Source organism: Neoarius graeffei, chromosome 9 (assembly GCF_027579695.1).
Source record: "Neoarius graeffei isolate fNeoGra1 chromosome 9, fNeoGra1.pri, whole genome shotgun sequence".
Classification (NCBI taxonomy): domain Eukaryota; kingdom Metazoa; phylum Chordata; class Actinopteri; order Siluriformes; family Ariidae; genus Neoarius; species Neoarius graeffei.
This window is the reverse complement of record NC_083577.1, coordinates 24,565,855-24,581,904: the sequence shown is the minus strand read 5'-3', so window position 1 is coordinate 24,581,904 and position 16,050 is coordinate 24,565,855. Positions and strand designations below refer to the sequence as shown.

General features: G+C 41.5%; 2 protein-coding genes across 8 annotated transcripts in view; one reads left to right on the top strand and one right to left on the bottom strand.

Moving 5' to 3' along the window:
* phf11 (PHD finger protein 11) overlaps nt 1-9,619 on the top strand; it is a 39,982-nt gene extending 30,363 nt beyond the window's left edge. For 3 of the 6 annotated variants that reach the window (XM_060929223.1, XM_060929221.1, XM_060929220.1), the window contains 7 exons: nt 1,675-1,724; nt 1,877-1,902; nt 3,354-3,421; nt 3,548-3,641; nt 5,998-6,534; nt 8,988-9,059; nt 9,150-9,619. In XM_060929223.1, coding sequence (XP_060785206.1) covers nt 1,675-1,724; nt 1,877-1,902; nt 3,354-3,421; nt 3,548-3,641; nt 5,998-6,534; nt 8,988-9,059; nt 9,150-9,238 — 936 coding nt within the window. In that variant the 3' untranslated portion in view covers nt 9,239-9,619. The remainder of the gene's footprint in view (nt 1-1,674; nt 1,725-1,876; nt 1,903-3,353; nt 3,422-3,547; nt 3,642-5,997; nt 6,535-8,987; nt 9,060-9,149) is intronic. The other 3 variants (XM_060929222.1, XM_060929225.1, XM_060929224.1) reach the window with 3 other exon arrangements.
* A 188-nt stretch (nt 9,620-9,807) lies between these two features.
* Nucleotides 9,808-16,050, bottom strand: part of mcf2lb (mcf.2 cell line derived transforming sequence-like b) — a 50,594-nt gene continuing 44,351 nt past the window's right edge. For both annotated transcript variants that reach the window (XM_060929218.1, XM_060929219.1), the window contains exons 28-31: nt 15,039-15,113; nt 14,618-14,727; nt 14,440-14,518; nt 9,808-10,196 (exon numbers count right to left, since the gene is read on the bottom strand). In XM_060929218.1, the coding sequence (XP_060785201.1) occupies nt 14,450-14,518; nt 14,618-14,727; nt 15,039-15,113 (254 nt within the window). In that variant the 3' untranslated portion in view covers nt 9,808-10,196; nt 14,440-14,449. The remainder of the gene's footprint in view (nt 10,197-14,439; nt 14,519-14,617; nt 14,728-15,038; nt 15,114-16,050) is intronic.

Sequence of the window (16,050 nt, the reverse complement as noted above, 5' to 3'; positions counted from 1 at the left end):
GAAAGAGAGACATGCACAGCCTATTAAAACAAATGAGATTAAACAAACAGAACAATTCAATTCGACACGCTGCGTGTCTAATAGTGTAATGAATAAACCTGGGTTTAAATTCACACTTTCAGTAAAGCAACTTCCTAAAACTAGCTTAATTATTATGCCCAAATATATTTTACTCAATATCTTGCCTCTAGCAAAGTTCTGAGAAGATGTTCGCCGTTGCAGAGCTTCGCTGTTCATGAAGCACGTGAGTCGATTCCGTGAGTCGATTCCGTGGACAGAAAACTTCTCCTGATCCGACGCGTCGTTCGTGATGAAAGGAAAGTCTCTGATTAATGTGCACAGAACTTCAATCAGGAGGAATTCTGGTCACTCCTAATTACAAATTAAAACTGCGTTTGAGCTGCAGTCGTGACGTCACTTCTAATACGAATAAACCGGTTGTAACTCAGGTTGAGTTTAAAGATCGTGCTATTCTGGACTTTTACCTTGGCCAGTGGTTAAGCACAGAATGCGCTGGATGGTGAATCTTGCAAGAAGGAAGCGTTTTCGGGTTTGAGAGCATCTCTTTTGTGCGTCTAGATTCCTTGGAATCCGGACACGAGAGACAAAGAGCGGAGCTTCCACCTGGACTTATGCGCGCATGGCGGACTGACGTAGATGATCCCGCCCACGTGTGACGTAGGTCACGTGGAAGAGGACTGGGAGTTGTAGTTCTTAGAGACAAAATGGCGGCATGATACCTACATGATCTTTAGCAAACTGCAGATGAGCAGCAGTGTTCTTTTTGGAGAGCAGTGGCTTTCTCCTAGCAACCCTGCCATGCACACCATTGTTGTTCAGTGTTCTCCTGATGGTGGACTCATGAACATTAATATTAGCCAATGCGAGAGAGGCCTTCAGTTGCTTAGAAGTTACCCTGGGGTCCTGTGTGACCTCACCGACAATTACACTCCTTGCTCTTGGAGTGGTCTTTGTTGGTTGACCACTCCTGGGGAGGGTAACAATGGTCTTGAATTTCCTCCATTTGTACACAATCTGTCTGACTGTGGATTGGTGGAGTCCAAACTCTTTAGAGATGGTTTTGTAACCTCTTCCAGCCTGATGAGCATCAACAACGCTTTTTCTGAGGTCCTCAGAAAACTCCTTTGTTCGTGCCATGATACACTTCCACAAACATGTGTTGTGAAGATCAGACTTTGATAGATCCCTGTTCTTTGAATAAAACAGGGTGCCCACTCACACCTGATTGTCATCCCATTGATTGTAAACACCTGACTCTAATTTCACCTTCAAATTAGTTGCTATTCCTAGAGGTTCACATACTTTTGCTACTCACATATATGTAATATTGGATCATTTTCCTCAATAAATAAATGACCAAGTATAATATTTTTGTCTCATTTGTTTAACTGGGTTCTCTTTATCTACTTTTAGGAGAAAATCTGATATTTTAGGTCATATTTATGCAGAAATATAGAAAATTCTAAAGGGTTCACATACTTTCAAGCACCACTGTATAGCTAACATTTTAAGAAAGCTTTATAATTGGACAGTATTCAGCTTTGTAGTTAGTTTTATATTTATTAAATAGGAATTTTTAGGTTACAGTAGTAGATCATACCGTAGATTGATCTGTCAGTGGGAACATATTGTTATGAATATTTTTTTTTTCAGTTGTGTCACAATAGTGAAACTGCTGTCATTGAATGCTTTGATGATGGAAGGTAGGCATTACATTACTCAAAACTAATATACTCCAATCCAGATCCTCAGTATATTTTATATTCAGATAGAATTTGATATTTTTGAACTTTTTTGTGATAAAATTATTTTTTTTGATAAGTTAATTGAAACTGAAACATCTCCTCTCTCCCAGCAGGGACAATAAGGAGCCTCGACAAGGTAACTATAGTTTGGGATTGTGTGAAATAGAGAACCAGGGGTGGATAATTTTCAAGAATGGGCCTCATTTATCTGTCTTTGAATACAGTTGTGTGTAAATGTTTGTGTAAGTCAAACTGCCCTAAAATTTCCCACTCAAAGATTCAGAAATGGTCATTTTCTTCATACGCGTGTGTATGTTGATCACCTGTAAAGTGCAAAGCAGGTTCTCGACATGGCTCATTTGCATTTAGTGACGCCCACAAAACAACACAAAAGGTCAAGTGCGCAGACAGCTAGGAGTACAAAATGGCCAATGATGGTAAGGCAGAAAGGAAGTAGCGGAAGTTATTTTGATTCACTCCTCTGCCAATAAAACATTTAATAATATATAATATTATAAGGGGCGGCACGGTGGTGTAGTGGTTAGCGCTGTCGCCTCACAGCAAGAAGGTCCTGGGTTCGAGCCCCGGGGCCGGCGAGGGCCCTTCTGTGTGGAGTTTGCATGTTCTCCCCGTGTCCGCGTGGGTTTCCTCCGGGTGCTCCGGTTTCCCCCACAGTCCAAAGACATGCAGGTTAGGTTAACTGGTGACTCTAAATTGACCATAGGTGTGAATGTGAGTGTGAATGGTTGTCTGTGTCTATGTGTCAGCCCTGTGATGACCTGGCGACTTGTCCAGGGTGTACCCCGCCTTTCGCCCGTAGTCAGCTGGGATAGGCTCCAGCTTGCCTGCGACCCTGTAGAACAGGATAAAGCGGCTAGAGATAATGAGATGAGATGAGATGATATTATAAGCGTGTACTAAATCTTCCTTGATCTGAGGCGTCTGTTTCCAGCTTTCAGTTCTATGCAGACAGATCAGCCTGTCTTCTTTATTAGGGCAGCATTTCTTTTGTCATAATTGAATGACGAGTTTTATTGATGATTTTGCGAAAGCTCATATTGTAGGTTATTTTTCATATTCTTTAATTAATGCCAATAAAATAAAACTACTGACTGGTTTTCCCAAAATGTTCTCACTGGTATTCTTAGCTCCTGGCCTAGCATTCACCTAGTGAACTAACACAAGAATGTGTTTTTGAGAGAGACCACAAAGCTCTTCGCTCTGGATAAGGGCATTTGCTAAATGCTGTAAATGTAATAAAAATAAGCAATTTAAACTCAACAGTATAATCCTTATATAAAAGTGCAGTAATCCATTCAAATTATATGACTTTGAAGTTGAGCAGGTCAAGGGTTACATTAAATTTACACACACTTAGGAGCATGGGTAGGATACCAACATTTTTCCAAATTTATAAGATTTTCATGAATAGCAGACTTCTTATATAAATGCTCGTATGAATGATTTACAAATAAATCTGTTTGTATCCAACTTGATAAATGAACGCCATTGCATGAATTCTAAAAATACTGAGTTTACTTCATACTCAAATACTCAGACATTTACATATAGTCCTTTTCTGTGAAGGAGTTGCTCTGGCTTCTAGTGGTGGTTGTGGTGATGGTGGTGGTGAAGATGAAGCTTCTAGAGATTCGGTGAGCACGCCTGCACAAACCAGACAAGAACAATCCCCATGCCGATTTTAGTACCGTGTTCCATATGCCTCATGTTGTGTGTGCTTTGGCTTTATCAGGTCTTTTATGTCTCTTCCTCTTTCTCAGGATTCTGAGTCTCAGAGTCTGTTACTAACAGAGTACTGCCAAGAGAACGTGCCAATCACTGTTATTGCAGATTCAGGACCTTCCACTGAATCAAGTACTGCTTAGTTACACAAGTCTGCTTATACTAACACCATTTCCAGAAAAGTTGGGATATTTTCCAAAATGCAATAAAAACAAAAACCTGTGATTTCTTAATTCACATTAACCTTTATTTAAGTGACAATAATACAAAGAAAAGATTACAAAGATACATTCTCAATAGGAGACAGATCTGGACTGGCAGCAGGTCAGTCAAGCACACGCACTCTGTGCCTATGAAGCTACACTGCTGTAGCCTGTCTAGAATGAGACCTGGCATTATCCTGCTGAAATAAAAATGGACTTCTCAGGAAGCGACATCACCTTGATGCCAACATACAGTCACTGGCCACTTTAATAGGAACTTGTGCTTGATTCTAAGATTCCTGTTCTTGGCTGGCAGGAATAGAACCCAATGTGGTCTTCTGCTGTTGCATGCCGAGATGCTTTTCTGCTCACCACGGTTGTAAAGAGTGATTTATCTGAGTTGCTATATCCTTCCTGGCAGCTCGAACCAATCTGACCATTTTGCTTTGAGCTCTTATCAACAAGGCGTTTCCACCCAGAGAACTGTCGCTTGCTCAATGTTTGTTTTGTTTGTTTGTTTTTCGCACCATTCTGTGCAAACTCGAGAGACTCTTGTGTGTGAAAAGCCCCAGTTTCTGAAATACTCAAACCAGTCCATCTGGCTCAAACCAACACCCATGCCACAGTGAAAGTCAGAGAGATCACAATTTTTCCCATTCTGATGTTTGAAGTAAACATTACCTGAAGCTCTTGATTTGTATCTGCATGATTTTATGCATTCCGCTGCTGTCAAGGGATCGGCTGATGAGAGAAGTGCATCAAACAGTAGGTGGCTGGGTGTTCCTAATAAAGTGGCCACTGAGTGTGTGTCTTTCTAAATTCCTAGTACATGCCTCCGCATCAATGGTATTGTCTCACACATCCAACTCACCTGTGCTGTGGGCACTAATTCCCCCCATACGGTCACAGATGCTGGCTTTTTGTACCTTTCTCTGAGAACAAACTGGATGGTCGTGTTGAGCTTTGGTACTGAGAACTCAATGTCTGTTTTTCCTGAAAACAAGCTGAAATATGAACTCATCTGACCACAGCACACTTTTCTACTGTCTTTCAGTCCATCTGACATGAGTTCAGACCCAGAGAAACTGGTGCCGTTTCTGCATAGAATTGATGAATGGCTTTCTCCCTGCGTAATACAGTTTCAGGTTGCATTTCTGGATGCAGTGGCAGACTGTTTTAAGTGACAACGGTTTTCCGAAATACTCTCGAACCCATGTGGCTATATTTGTCACATTTGCATGACAGTTTCTCAGGCAGTGCCACCTGAGGGCTTGAAGGTCATGTATATTCAAGAGTGATTTCCGTCATTGCCCTTTACGCACTGAGATGTCTCCGAATTCCCTGAATCTTTTCACAATATTATGTGCTATACATTTTCTCATTCTCATTATCTCTAGCCGCTTTATCCTGTTCTACAGGGTCGCAGGCAAGCTGGAGCCTATCCCAGCTGACTACGGGCGAAAGGCGGGGTACACCCTGGACAAGTCGCCAGGTCATCACAGGGCTGACACATAGACACAGACAACCATTCACACTCACATTCACACCTACGGTCAATTTAGAGTCACCAGTTAACCTAACCTGCATGTCTTTGGACTGTGGGGGAAACCGGAGCACCCGGAGGAAACCCACGCGGACACGGGGAGAACATGCAAACTCCGCACAGAAAGGCCCTCGCCAGCCATGGGGCTCGAACCCGGACCTTCTTGCTGTGAGACAACAGCGCTAACCACTACACCACCGTGCCGCCGCTATACATTTTGAAACACCTAAATTCACTGCAATCTTGCATTGAGAAATGTTCTTTTGAATTGATTAACAATTCTCTCATGAATGTTGGCCCAAAGGAGTGAGCCATGCCCCATCCTTGCTTGCAAAGACTGAGCCTTTGGTGCATGCTCCTTTTATACCCAATCATGTTACCAAGTAACCTGCTTATTGTGGAAGCTTTCAAAATGGTGTTAGTTGAATATCCTATAAACTTTTCAGTCTTATTTTGCCTCTTTCCTAACTTTTTTGAGTGTGTTGCAGGCATCAAATTCTCGCTTCGTTTTGATTTACAAAATACAATCAAGTTGCTCGGTAAAACTTTTGAAAATATTTTCTTTATACTTTTGTCAGTTAAATAAAGGTTCACATGAATTAACAAATCACAGATTTTTTTTTTTTTTTGCATTTTGGAAACTATCCCAACTTTTCCGGAAATGGGGTTTGTAATATTGCTTTTGGTCACTTTGGTTCTTAACAAGTGTGATCAATTTTATGAATTATCTGAATGCTCCTAGTTGCAGAGAACAGCCCTGACCCCTGCTCCCCTGTTGCACCAAGCCCAGCAGACCCTGCTTTGAGTAACTTGGATCAGTCTGTCTCTGCCCCTGAGCAGGTCGTAGCCCTTCACTCCAACATCACCATTCTACCAAACCCACCTGTTCCTGCCTGCCCATCTCTCGACTCCCTTCCATCCGATGCCAATGGTGAATCCTCAAGTGTGAAAGAAGCTTCATGTGGCGACCCTTCTCTGAAACTTGAACGCTGTGCATCTCGGAACCAACCACCTGTACAAATGACAGATGAGCTACCAGGATGTCATGTAAAGCACCCTTGTGATAATCCATTAGACCTTACAGCACCAGAAGGGTGCCTCATGGCACATGTTCAGGGTGGTAAACCTGTAGACCAGGTGGCCGTGTCGAACTCAAGTGCTGCCCTCTTCTGGAGGAGATGTAACGAGGTGGGCTGCACACAGGCTATATTCACAGAGCTCACACGTCAGCTCACTAACTTGGCTGAGAGGGTGCAGAACCAGCATGCCACACAACAGGGTGAGAAAAGACCCTATCTGTTTGGTCTTTTTTGCAACAATAGGGTATACAGTGGTGCTTGAAAGTTTGTGAACCCTTTAGAATTTTCCATATTTCTGCATAAATATGACCTAAAACAACATCAGATTTTCACACAAGTCCTAAAAGTAGATAAAGAGAACCCAGTTAAACAAATGAGACAAAAAATATTATACTTGGTCATTTATTTATTGAGGAAAATGATCCAATATTACATATCTGTGAGTGGCAAAAGTATGTGAACCTGGTGTGTATCTGGTGTGACCTCCTTGTGCAGCAATAACTGCAACTAAATGTTTCCGGTAACTGTTGATTAGTCCTGCACACCGGCTTGGAGGAATTTTAGCCCATTCCTCCATACAGAACAGCTTCAGCTCTGGGATGTTGGTGGATTTCTTCACATGAGCTGCTCGCTTCAGGTCCTTCCACAACATTTCGACTGGATTAAGGTCAGGACTTTGACTTGGCCATTCCAAAACATTAACTTTATTCTTCTTTAACCATTCTTTGGTAGAACGACTTGTGTGCTTAGGGTCGTTGTCTTGCTGCATGACCCACCTTCTCTTGAGATTCAGTTCATGGACAGATGTCCTGACATTTTCCTTTAGAATTCGCTGGTATAATTCAGAATTCATTGTTCCATCAATGATGGCAAGCTGTCCTGGCCCAGATGCAGCAGAACAGGTCCAAACCATGCCCACTCACACCTGATTTTCATCCTATTGATTGAAAACACCTGACTCTAATTTCACCTTCAAATTAACTGCTAATCCTAGAGGTTCACATACTTTTGCCACTCACAGATATGCAATATTGGATCATTTTCCTCAAAAAATAAATTACCAAGTATAATATTTTTGTCATCCTGTGATGACCTGGCGACTTGTCCAGGGTGTACCCCACCTTTTGCCCGTAGTCAGCTGGGATAGGCTCCAGCTTGCCTGCGACCCTGTAGAACAGGATAAAGTGGCTACAGATAATGAGATGATAATATTTTGTCTTATTTGTTTAACTGGGTTCTCTTTATCTACTTTTAGGACTTGTGTGAAAATCTGATGATGTTTTAGGTCATATTTATGCAGAAATATAGAAAATTCTAAAGGGTTCACAAACTTTCAAACACCACTGTAGGCATGTAACGATATATTGTGCGATGATAACTCGTGATATGAATTTATGATGATTTGAATCGATGAAATAAAAAATGAATTCCTATTATTATTATTATTATTATTATTATGCTGTGTAATCTTGTTTTTTCCTTGATGTAATTGTGTTGCTTAGACAGCAGAGGGCAAAATAACATACAATAGCGGGAACGCAAATGACTTCAACCTAGGTGGACGTAACCCAGCTCTAATGTCATGAAAACACACAAAAAACAGATCTAAAATGGGAAAGAGCTGTTGTGTAATTGATTGTACAAATAGATTTAACAAGAAATCAAAGCTATTATTTTACCGACTGCTGAAAGCTAAAGAAAATTAAAGAAATGAAAGTGGTTGTTTTCTGTTTAAGCCTTAATACAGCCTTCACAAATGTTCATTAATACTTATGAAGAAAGGCTTATTTGTTATGAACATATTTCACTTTTAATCAAAGGAATATTTTACTTAATAGGCTATTATTGGATGGCACAGGGGGCGGCACGGTGGTGTAGTGGTTAGCGCTGTCGCCTCACAGCAAGAAGGCCCTGGGTTCGAGCCCAACAGCCAACGAGGGCCTTTCTGTGTGGAGTATGGAGTTTGCATGTTCTCCCTGTGTCCGCGTGGGTTTCCTCCAGGTGCTCCAGAGGACAGTCCAATGGCATGTAGGTTAGGCTAATTGGTGGCTCTAAATTGACCGTAGGTGTGAATGTGAGTGTGAATGGTTGTTTATGTCTATGTATCAGTCCTGCAATGACCTGGCAACTTGTCCATGGTGTACCCCGCCTTTCGCCCATAGTCAGCTGGGATAGGCTTCAGCTTGCCTGCGAGCCTGTAGGACAGGATAAGCGGCTACAGATAATGGATGGATGGATGGCACAGTGGTGTAGTGGTTAGCACTGTCGCCTCACAGCAAGAAGGTTCTGGGTTCGAGCCCAGTGGCCAACGTGGGCCTTTCTGAGTGGAGTTTGCATATCCTCCCCATGTCTGCTTGGGTTTCCCCTTGGACATGTGGTTAGGTTAACATGGGGTGGCCTTGGGCCAAAGTGCCCTTGAGCAAGGCACCCAACCTCCAACTGCTCCCCGGGTGCTGTAGCATGGCTGCTCACTGTGCTGGGTATGTGTGTGTGCTCATGGTTCACTTGCGTGTGTGCATCCATGTGTTCACTGCTTCAGATGGGTTAAGTGTAGAGGAGGAATTTCACTGTGCTTGAGCGTGAAATTTCAAGGTACAGTACTATTAATGCCAAAACAACAAAGAATGTGACTGGTGTTCCTGTGACTCCACAGATTATGCTGTCTCTCTCAGGATACTGGAGGCATCAGGGAAGCTCCCTGCAATATTCAGACAAATGGAGCAAGGTTTGCTGTGCACACTTCTAATTTTCTATATTGTTTATAATTAATAATATATTTTTTAGCAGATTATTTATTGCAGATCCTCTCTTGCAGATTTTGAAGATCAAGAAATACAGCTGCAGAGAAAGAAAGAGGCATTAAGAGATGCCAAGGCAGTGCTTGACCAGAATCAATTTAGCTGACGTTAATTATTTTTTGAGTCACTTTTTAAAAAATCTTGTATATTACACATTATTTTCTCTCTTTTTTTAGATTTTTTAATTAATTTTATATCAAGCTTGAATTCCTACTGTGCATATACTCATGTTTAGCTTTACATGCTTAAGGGTGCATTACAGCTCTGTGAGTGTGGTCTGCTTACGCTAAGGGAAGGAAAAGTGCCTTGGATTTTTTTTATACATGTGTGTCTCGTATTTTTCATGATATATAATTGCATTAGTTAGCCCTTATACCAGTGGCAAATGATTTGAGAGTAGTCGGCATGCCATTAGACGTAGATTCCTCAATGTGCCATTTGTTCATATTGGTTTGCACTTGTTTTAATTAAAATTATTTCTAAATTAGTCCCCACTTCCTGACTGGTCTTTCCATAGCTTATTATAGCTTTTAATCTCCACTATCACTCAGCAGAAGAGATGCAACTAGCAAGCATTGAGTAATTTTGAGTCAAACACTATGGGCTGTCACCGAGTTACACTACAAACCACTCTATGAATGTAGGGATTTTCCAGGGTACAGAAGAAGACCGTTTAAGATTCTTTTATTTTCTATACACATATACATGAACAAAACTCTGACCTATCGACAGACATACAGACTTTACACTCGGGGATGTGCAGGCACAGCCATTAAACAATATTTGCATATATGATATGCTAGTTATACATGGAAGTTAAGGCTGTACTCATGCAACGACAAAGCTGACATTTGTTTAATGTGAGGAGCATTAGACTTAACCACCATAACACCTGCACACTGGAAGTTCACTTTCTTTAAAGGGATAGGAAGATTGTGACACATGGAAGTAAATGACAGTTTGTGCTCTATTTTATGAAGGAGGAAAACTTGAACAGCAGGTGCTTTCCAGAAGTAGTCTGGTCGCTTTTTCCCCAGAAGAGAGGATCTTGGAATCACTTCAATCTGTAAAAATACCAGATAAACCTTTTTTCTTCTGAAATTTAAAAATAAATAAATAAATGCACTAAACCTGCATGATAGTGTTGTCCTGCACAATTATTTCCCAAGACCTCAGCTCTTGCCTTTAACTTTGATTCTAGCGTGCATTTGCCATGGAATTGTTTCACCAACTGTAGGCAGCATGACATTTATTTCCATCTGCATCCACATTAGTTTTTCACTGAAATCTTGTCTTTATAATGGGAGAGTTGAACCACTCTGTAAAGTCTTCTCCAGCACATCCCAAAGACTTTCAATGGGGTTAAGGTCGGGACTATGTGGTGGTTAATTCATGTGTGAAAATGATTCCTCATGTTTCCTGAACCACTCACAATCTGAGCTCTAATTTTATGCCTGCACCATCAGGGAAGAAAAAAATCCATCGATATGATGATAACCTGCTCATTCAGTACATTCAGGTCATCAGCTAACTTCATTTTATTGCCCCGTAACGTTGCTGAGCCTCGACCTGACCAACTGAAGTAACCCCAGATCATAACACTGCCTTCAGAGGCTTGTACAGTAACCACTATGCATGAAATCGCTTCATGTGCTTCCTTTCTTACCCTGACACACCCATCAGTTAGGAATAGGGTCAGTCTGGACTCATCAGACCACATGACCTTTTTCCATTGCTCCAGAGTCCAATCTTTATGCTCCCTCGCAAACTGAAGCCTTTTCTCCTGATTACTCTCACTAACAAGTGGTTTTCTTATGGACACACAGCTGTTTAGTCCCAATCCTGTGGAGTTCTCATCACACTGAGTGTGGAAATCCTTTTAATTTCACTATTAAACATAGTCATGAGTTCTACTGTTGACTTTTTTTTTATGCCTCCGCCACCTTAAGGTGCAGGAGGCATTATGTTTTCGGGTTGTCCATCTGTCCGTGTGTCCGTCCCGAAACCTTGTGAACACGATATCTCAAAGGCTAATGAAAGGAATTTCACCAAACTTTCACCATTTGTGCGCTTTGGGAAAAACATGAACTGATTAGATTTTGAGATCAAAATGTCTAAGGTCAAGGTCACTGTGAGGTCAAATGTCTGTCCGAAAACCTTGTGAACACAATACCTCCAAGGCAAATGAAAGGAATTTCACCAAACTTTCACCATTTGTGCATTTGGGGACAAACATGAACTGATTAGATTTTGAGGTTGAAAGGTCACAGGTCAAGATTACTGTGAGGTCAAATGTCCATCCCCAAATCACAGCTTAATAAGGCGTGTACTCTACCAGGCGGAGGCATCCCTATCGACGCCGTTGGCGTCGAGTTCTATCTAGTTTTTTATGATTCACCTTTACAAAGCATTTACAGTGAGTGATCTCTGATAGCAGTCAATCAAGAGTTGTTGTTTTTTTTTCTGACCACATTTCTTCTGCAAAGTTAACGGTTCATCACTATCCTTCCAGGTTGTGGATTGTGTTGGACAGATTTTAACCCAATTCCACTCATTTCAGCAATCCCTAATGGTGCTTTTCCACTACAAACGCGGCTGAGTCGGGCTGAGCCGTGCAGTGCTGAGTTGGGCTGAGTCGAGCTGAGCGGGGCTGTTGGAGTTGCATTTCGACTACAACCGCGCTGAACCATGCTGGCTGGAAGTGGGTGGACACATTGGGTGGAGTTAGCGAAAGTGGGTGGACGTCACGTGATGTCGTTAGGCGGCGCAAACAGTGACATCAGTGACCTTTTAAGCGGTAGTCTCACGACCCGGAAAGTAAACAATAAACATGGAGGACATGGAGTCATTAGTGTTGCTGGTCTTGGTGCTGTAGCTTGTTGTCACCCACAACGCCAACAGATACTGGCAAGAGCATATAGATGAAGCAAGGCGCATAATTTGTCGTAATTCTTCTTCTTCCGGGTTTACGGTGTTTACAGATGGTGGTTCCCAGTGTGCTTGCGGGGCGTGTGTGGGCATGTAAGGACACTCCTCCTCACCAATCAGTGCACAGGGGAGTGTCTCCTCACGCCCCTAGCCCCACTCGGCTCGGTTGGGCTCAGTTCAGCCCCACTGCAAAACGGTGCGAGTTTTGGGTGCTGAGTAAGGCTGAAGTGAGCTCAGTTGTGCTGCTCTGAGGTAGTCGAAACGCGAGCCGTGGTGGGCTGAAGTGAGCTGAAAAAGGGTAGTGGAAAAGGGCCATAAGATGTGTCTTCCTGCATAGTTGTTTAAGAAATCTTAAATGCATCAGTTAAGATTAAAAGAATTCTTGCATGTTGAAACACATTAATCATTGCAGTAATTATCCGATCAAAGGCTCTTAAGTATTTGCTTATTTAAATCTAAATGGAGACTTTTTTTTTTTAGCCAGGCACCATACATCCACATGCATTAATGTTAGTCATGTCGTAGCTCATAGAACCAGAGATTAGCCACAGAAATTGGAAAGTTTTCAGTTTTCATTTTATTTACCATTGTCTTTGAATCCTGACTGGAGATGGAGGTGGGTAACTGAAAAATGTTTTTCTTCTAATATTTTCTAATTAGTTTCTTTTGTTACTTGCGAAAATTGGAGATTTTTGTATGTTAATCTGTCCGTTTGTTTGTTTGTTGCTGCTCTAGCGTCGTCATTTCTTGACCAATCCACCAAAATGCACAGGACAACTCACTAGGGTCACACAAAGACATCATTGGTTTTTGGTGGGTCAAGGTCACCAAGGTCAAATCTTGTAAAAACACCTAATCGGCCATAACTTCCGAGCCAGTATTCATATCGAGATGGTGGCGTTGGAAAGCATGTTTGAATCTCTTTCAAGTACACCATTGACATTTTACCTGTGACATCATCTTGAGGTTGAAAAATGAGGTCATATTTCGCGAGATTTTTGACAAATTTGACCTCAAAAACGTGTTTACCAATTTGATATCGATACTCTGACCATGAATTAGCACTCTGGGTCTAATTCTAAACTTATAAGCAAAATTTGGGGTCAAAAGGTCAAGGTCATAGCACCGGTTTTTAGTGCCAACGTTTCAAGTGCCTATAATTCAGAAAGTTGAACTCAGAATTTGATGGGTTTTTTTGTAGGTTCTCCATTCAAACCCCTTTTGATCGATATAATCTTGAGCGAACTTGATAATGACATCACAAAAAATCACATCATATTCCATCAAATTCCCATTATAATCATTCTGCCTGTCCATCACACTTTGAGAGGAACTACTTTGTGAACACCATAACTACCAAAAGGAACAATGGTACAGCCTAGTGGGTGGCACCAATGGACTCGGGGAACATTGTAGTTGTGCACCCACATGAGACATTTGACCTTGATCCAAATATAACCTAGTTTGAATGTTATGAAAAACACTTAAAATATCATGAAAATTGAGCTGACGGGTACTACTTTGTGAACACCAGAATAAACAAGGGTACAGCCTAGTGAGTGGTACCAATGGACTCGGGGAACATTGTAGTGTGGGACATCTGACCTTGACCCAATTATGACCTTGTCTGAAGGTCACGAAAATCAACTTGACGGGTACTATTTTGTGAATACCATACTGTCAGAAGGAACGATGGTGAGTGATGGCAATGGACTCAGGAGACATCGTAGTTGTGCTGCAGAACAACAATTACCTGTCTTGATTGCCACGCGTAACCTGCCCATATCGTTGCCCTGCACAATGTAGCTCCTTGTTTTTCTGTCGCCATTAAGATAATTGATCTGTAGACGTCAATGAGTGTAAAACAGTGCTGTTAACACAATAGCTCCTGAACTGCTGTTCCAATTAACTTTAAATTTTCAGGAAAGATTCTTTCATGGAACCATAAACTCCTTACTGATTTTGGGTACTTATCAATCAGAACTGAATGATCTGTGATTTTCGCAAGTATCGTGCTCTGTACAACTTTTCATTATTGGTTGTTGTATTGATGTATGACATCAATTTTGGACCTAGTTTGCCAAGGCTGGAGTGGAATAAATTGAATGGCCTGCACAGAGCTCTGAACTCAACCCCACTGAACACCTTTGGGATGAATTGGACCACTGACTGGATGCCAGACCTTCTCACCAAACACTCATACCTTAATGCTCTTGTGGCTGACTACGCACAAATCCCCACAACCTTCCCAAAAGACTGGAGGCTGTTATTGCAGCAAAGTGGGACCAGCTGCATATTAATGCCCATGGTTTTAGAATTGGATATTAACCATGTGAGTAAATCCAACAGAACAGGTTTTAAAGATCATGTTTCACTTACTCTCATCTTTTTATGGTTGTCTTTCCAAAGATTCTGTTGCTTTGGGTTCTTCATCTGCAGCACTCACACACTCACAGTCCTAAAAGAAAAAAGTTACAATGAACTCTAGTTATGAAGCTCTTTTCAGAAGCACTCTTCCCCAATCATACAGAAAAAAATGGACATGTACGGTACTTACAAGTTTATTTTCTTGTTCGTCTTCTGGCTCAGAGGTCACCTGATCTTCAGCGATGAAATAGCCATCATGTTCCACAGAGGGATCCAATGAGACAGAGCCTTTAGTCCATCCTGAGAGAGAAATATAAAAAAGTGTTTAGAAAGAAAAGAAGGTGAGGAAACTGAAGTGAAAGAAGAGGACACCGATTGTGGAGCATAATGGTAGGTGAACAAGAAAAGCAGTCACTACCAGACCATCACTGTAGCAGTCAGAGGCAAGATCATGTCTCAAATAGCCCATGTAGCAGACAGAGCATGCACAAGTGCTGAGTCGGTGACAGTATCAAAGTGGAGAAAAGCTCTGAGTGAGACACTATATACAAGCCTAAAACCCCATGCTTTCCCAATACCAGCACTAAGAGCTTATGAATGTATACAAGTACCTTTCCTACGATTCTGAAACAGGCTCGATGTACTTAACCACCTGACTCCACTTAAATGGGGGTGTGATCCTGTTTCTGAGAGGAGAATGACCAATCAGAATAGCAATCATGGCTTGGAATAGCACACATTTTCTTGATTAACTCCTTTTCCGTGATAATGGTACTTGTCGCCTTTCAGGATCCGATTGCAAAAACATAATATACACCAGTACAGTTCTTTATGAAAAATAGAGCACTGATGACAAAACCATACCGTATACAAACCGTCTTTCCAGAAAAGTTGGGATATTTTCCAAAATGCAATAAAACAAAAAAATACGATGTGTTAATTCACGTGAATCTTTATTTAACTGACCATAGTACAAAGAGAAGATTTTCAATTTACTGACCAACTTAATTGTAGTTTGTAAAGATAAACAAAGTTAGAATTTGATGCCTGCAACACACTCAAAAAAAGTTAGGACAGAGGCATTATTACCATTGTATTACATCACCTTTCCTTTTCATAACACTTTTTAATCACATGGGATCTGAGGATACTAATTGTTGCAGTTTTACAACTGGAATTATTATCCATTCTTGCTTGATACAAGACTTCAGCTGCTCAACAGACTGTGGCCGCCGTTGTCCAATCCTCCTCTTCATCAGCGCCATACATTCTCAAAAGGAGACAGATCTGGATTGGCAGCAGGCCAGTCAAGCACATGCACTCTGTGTCTATGAAACCACAGTGTTGTAGCCCATGCAGAATGAGGCCTGGCATTGTCCTACTGAAATAAATATGGACTTCCCAGGAAGAGACGTCACCTTGATGGCAACATATGTCTCTCTAAAATCCCAATATATGCCTTTGCATCAATGGTACCTTCACAGATATGCAACTCACCCATGCCGTGGGCACTGATTCCCCCCATATCATCACAGATGCTGGCTTTTTACACCTTTCTCTGAGAACAAACTGAATGGTCATGTTGACTTCTGGTACTGAGAACTCGATATCTGTTTTTCCTAA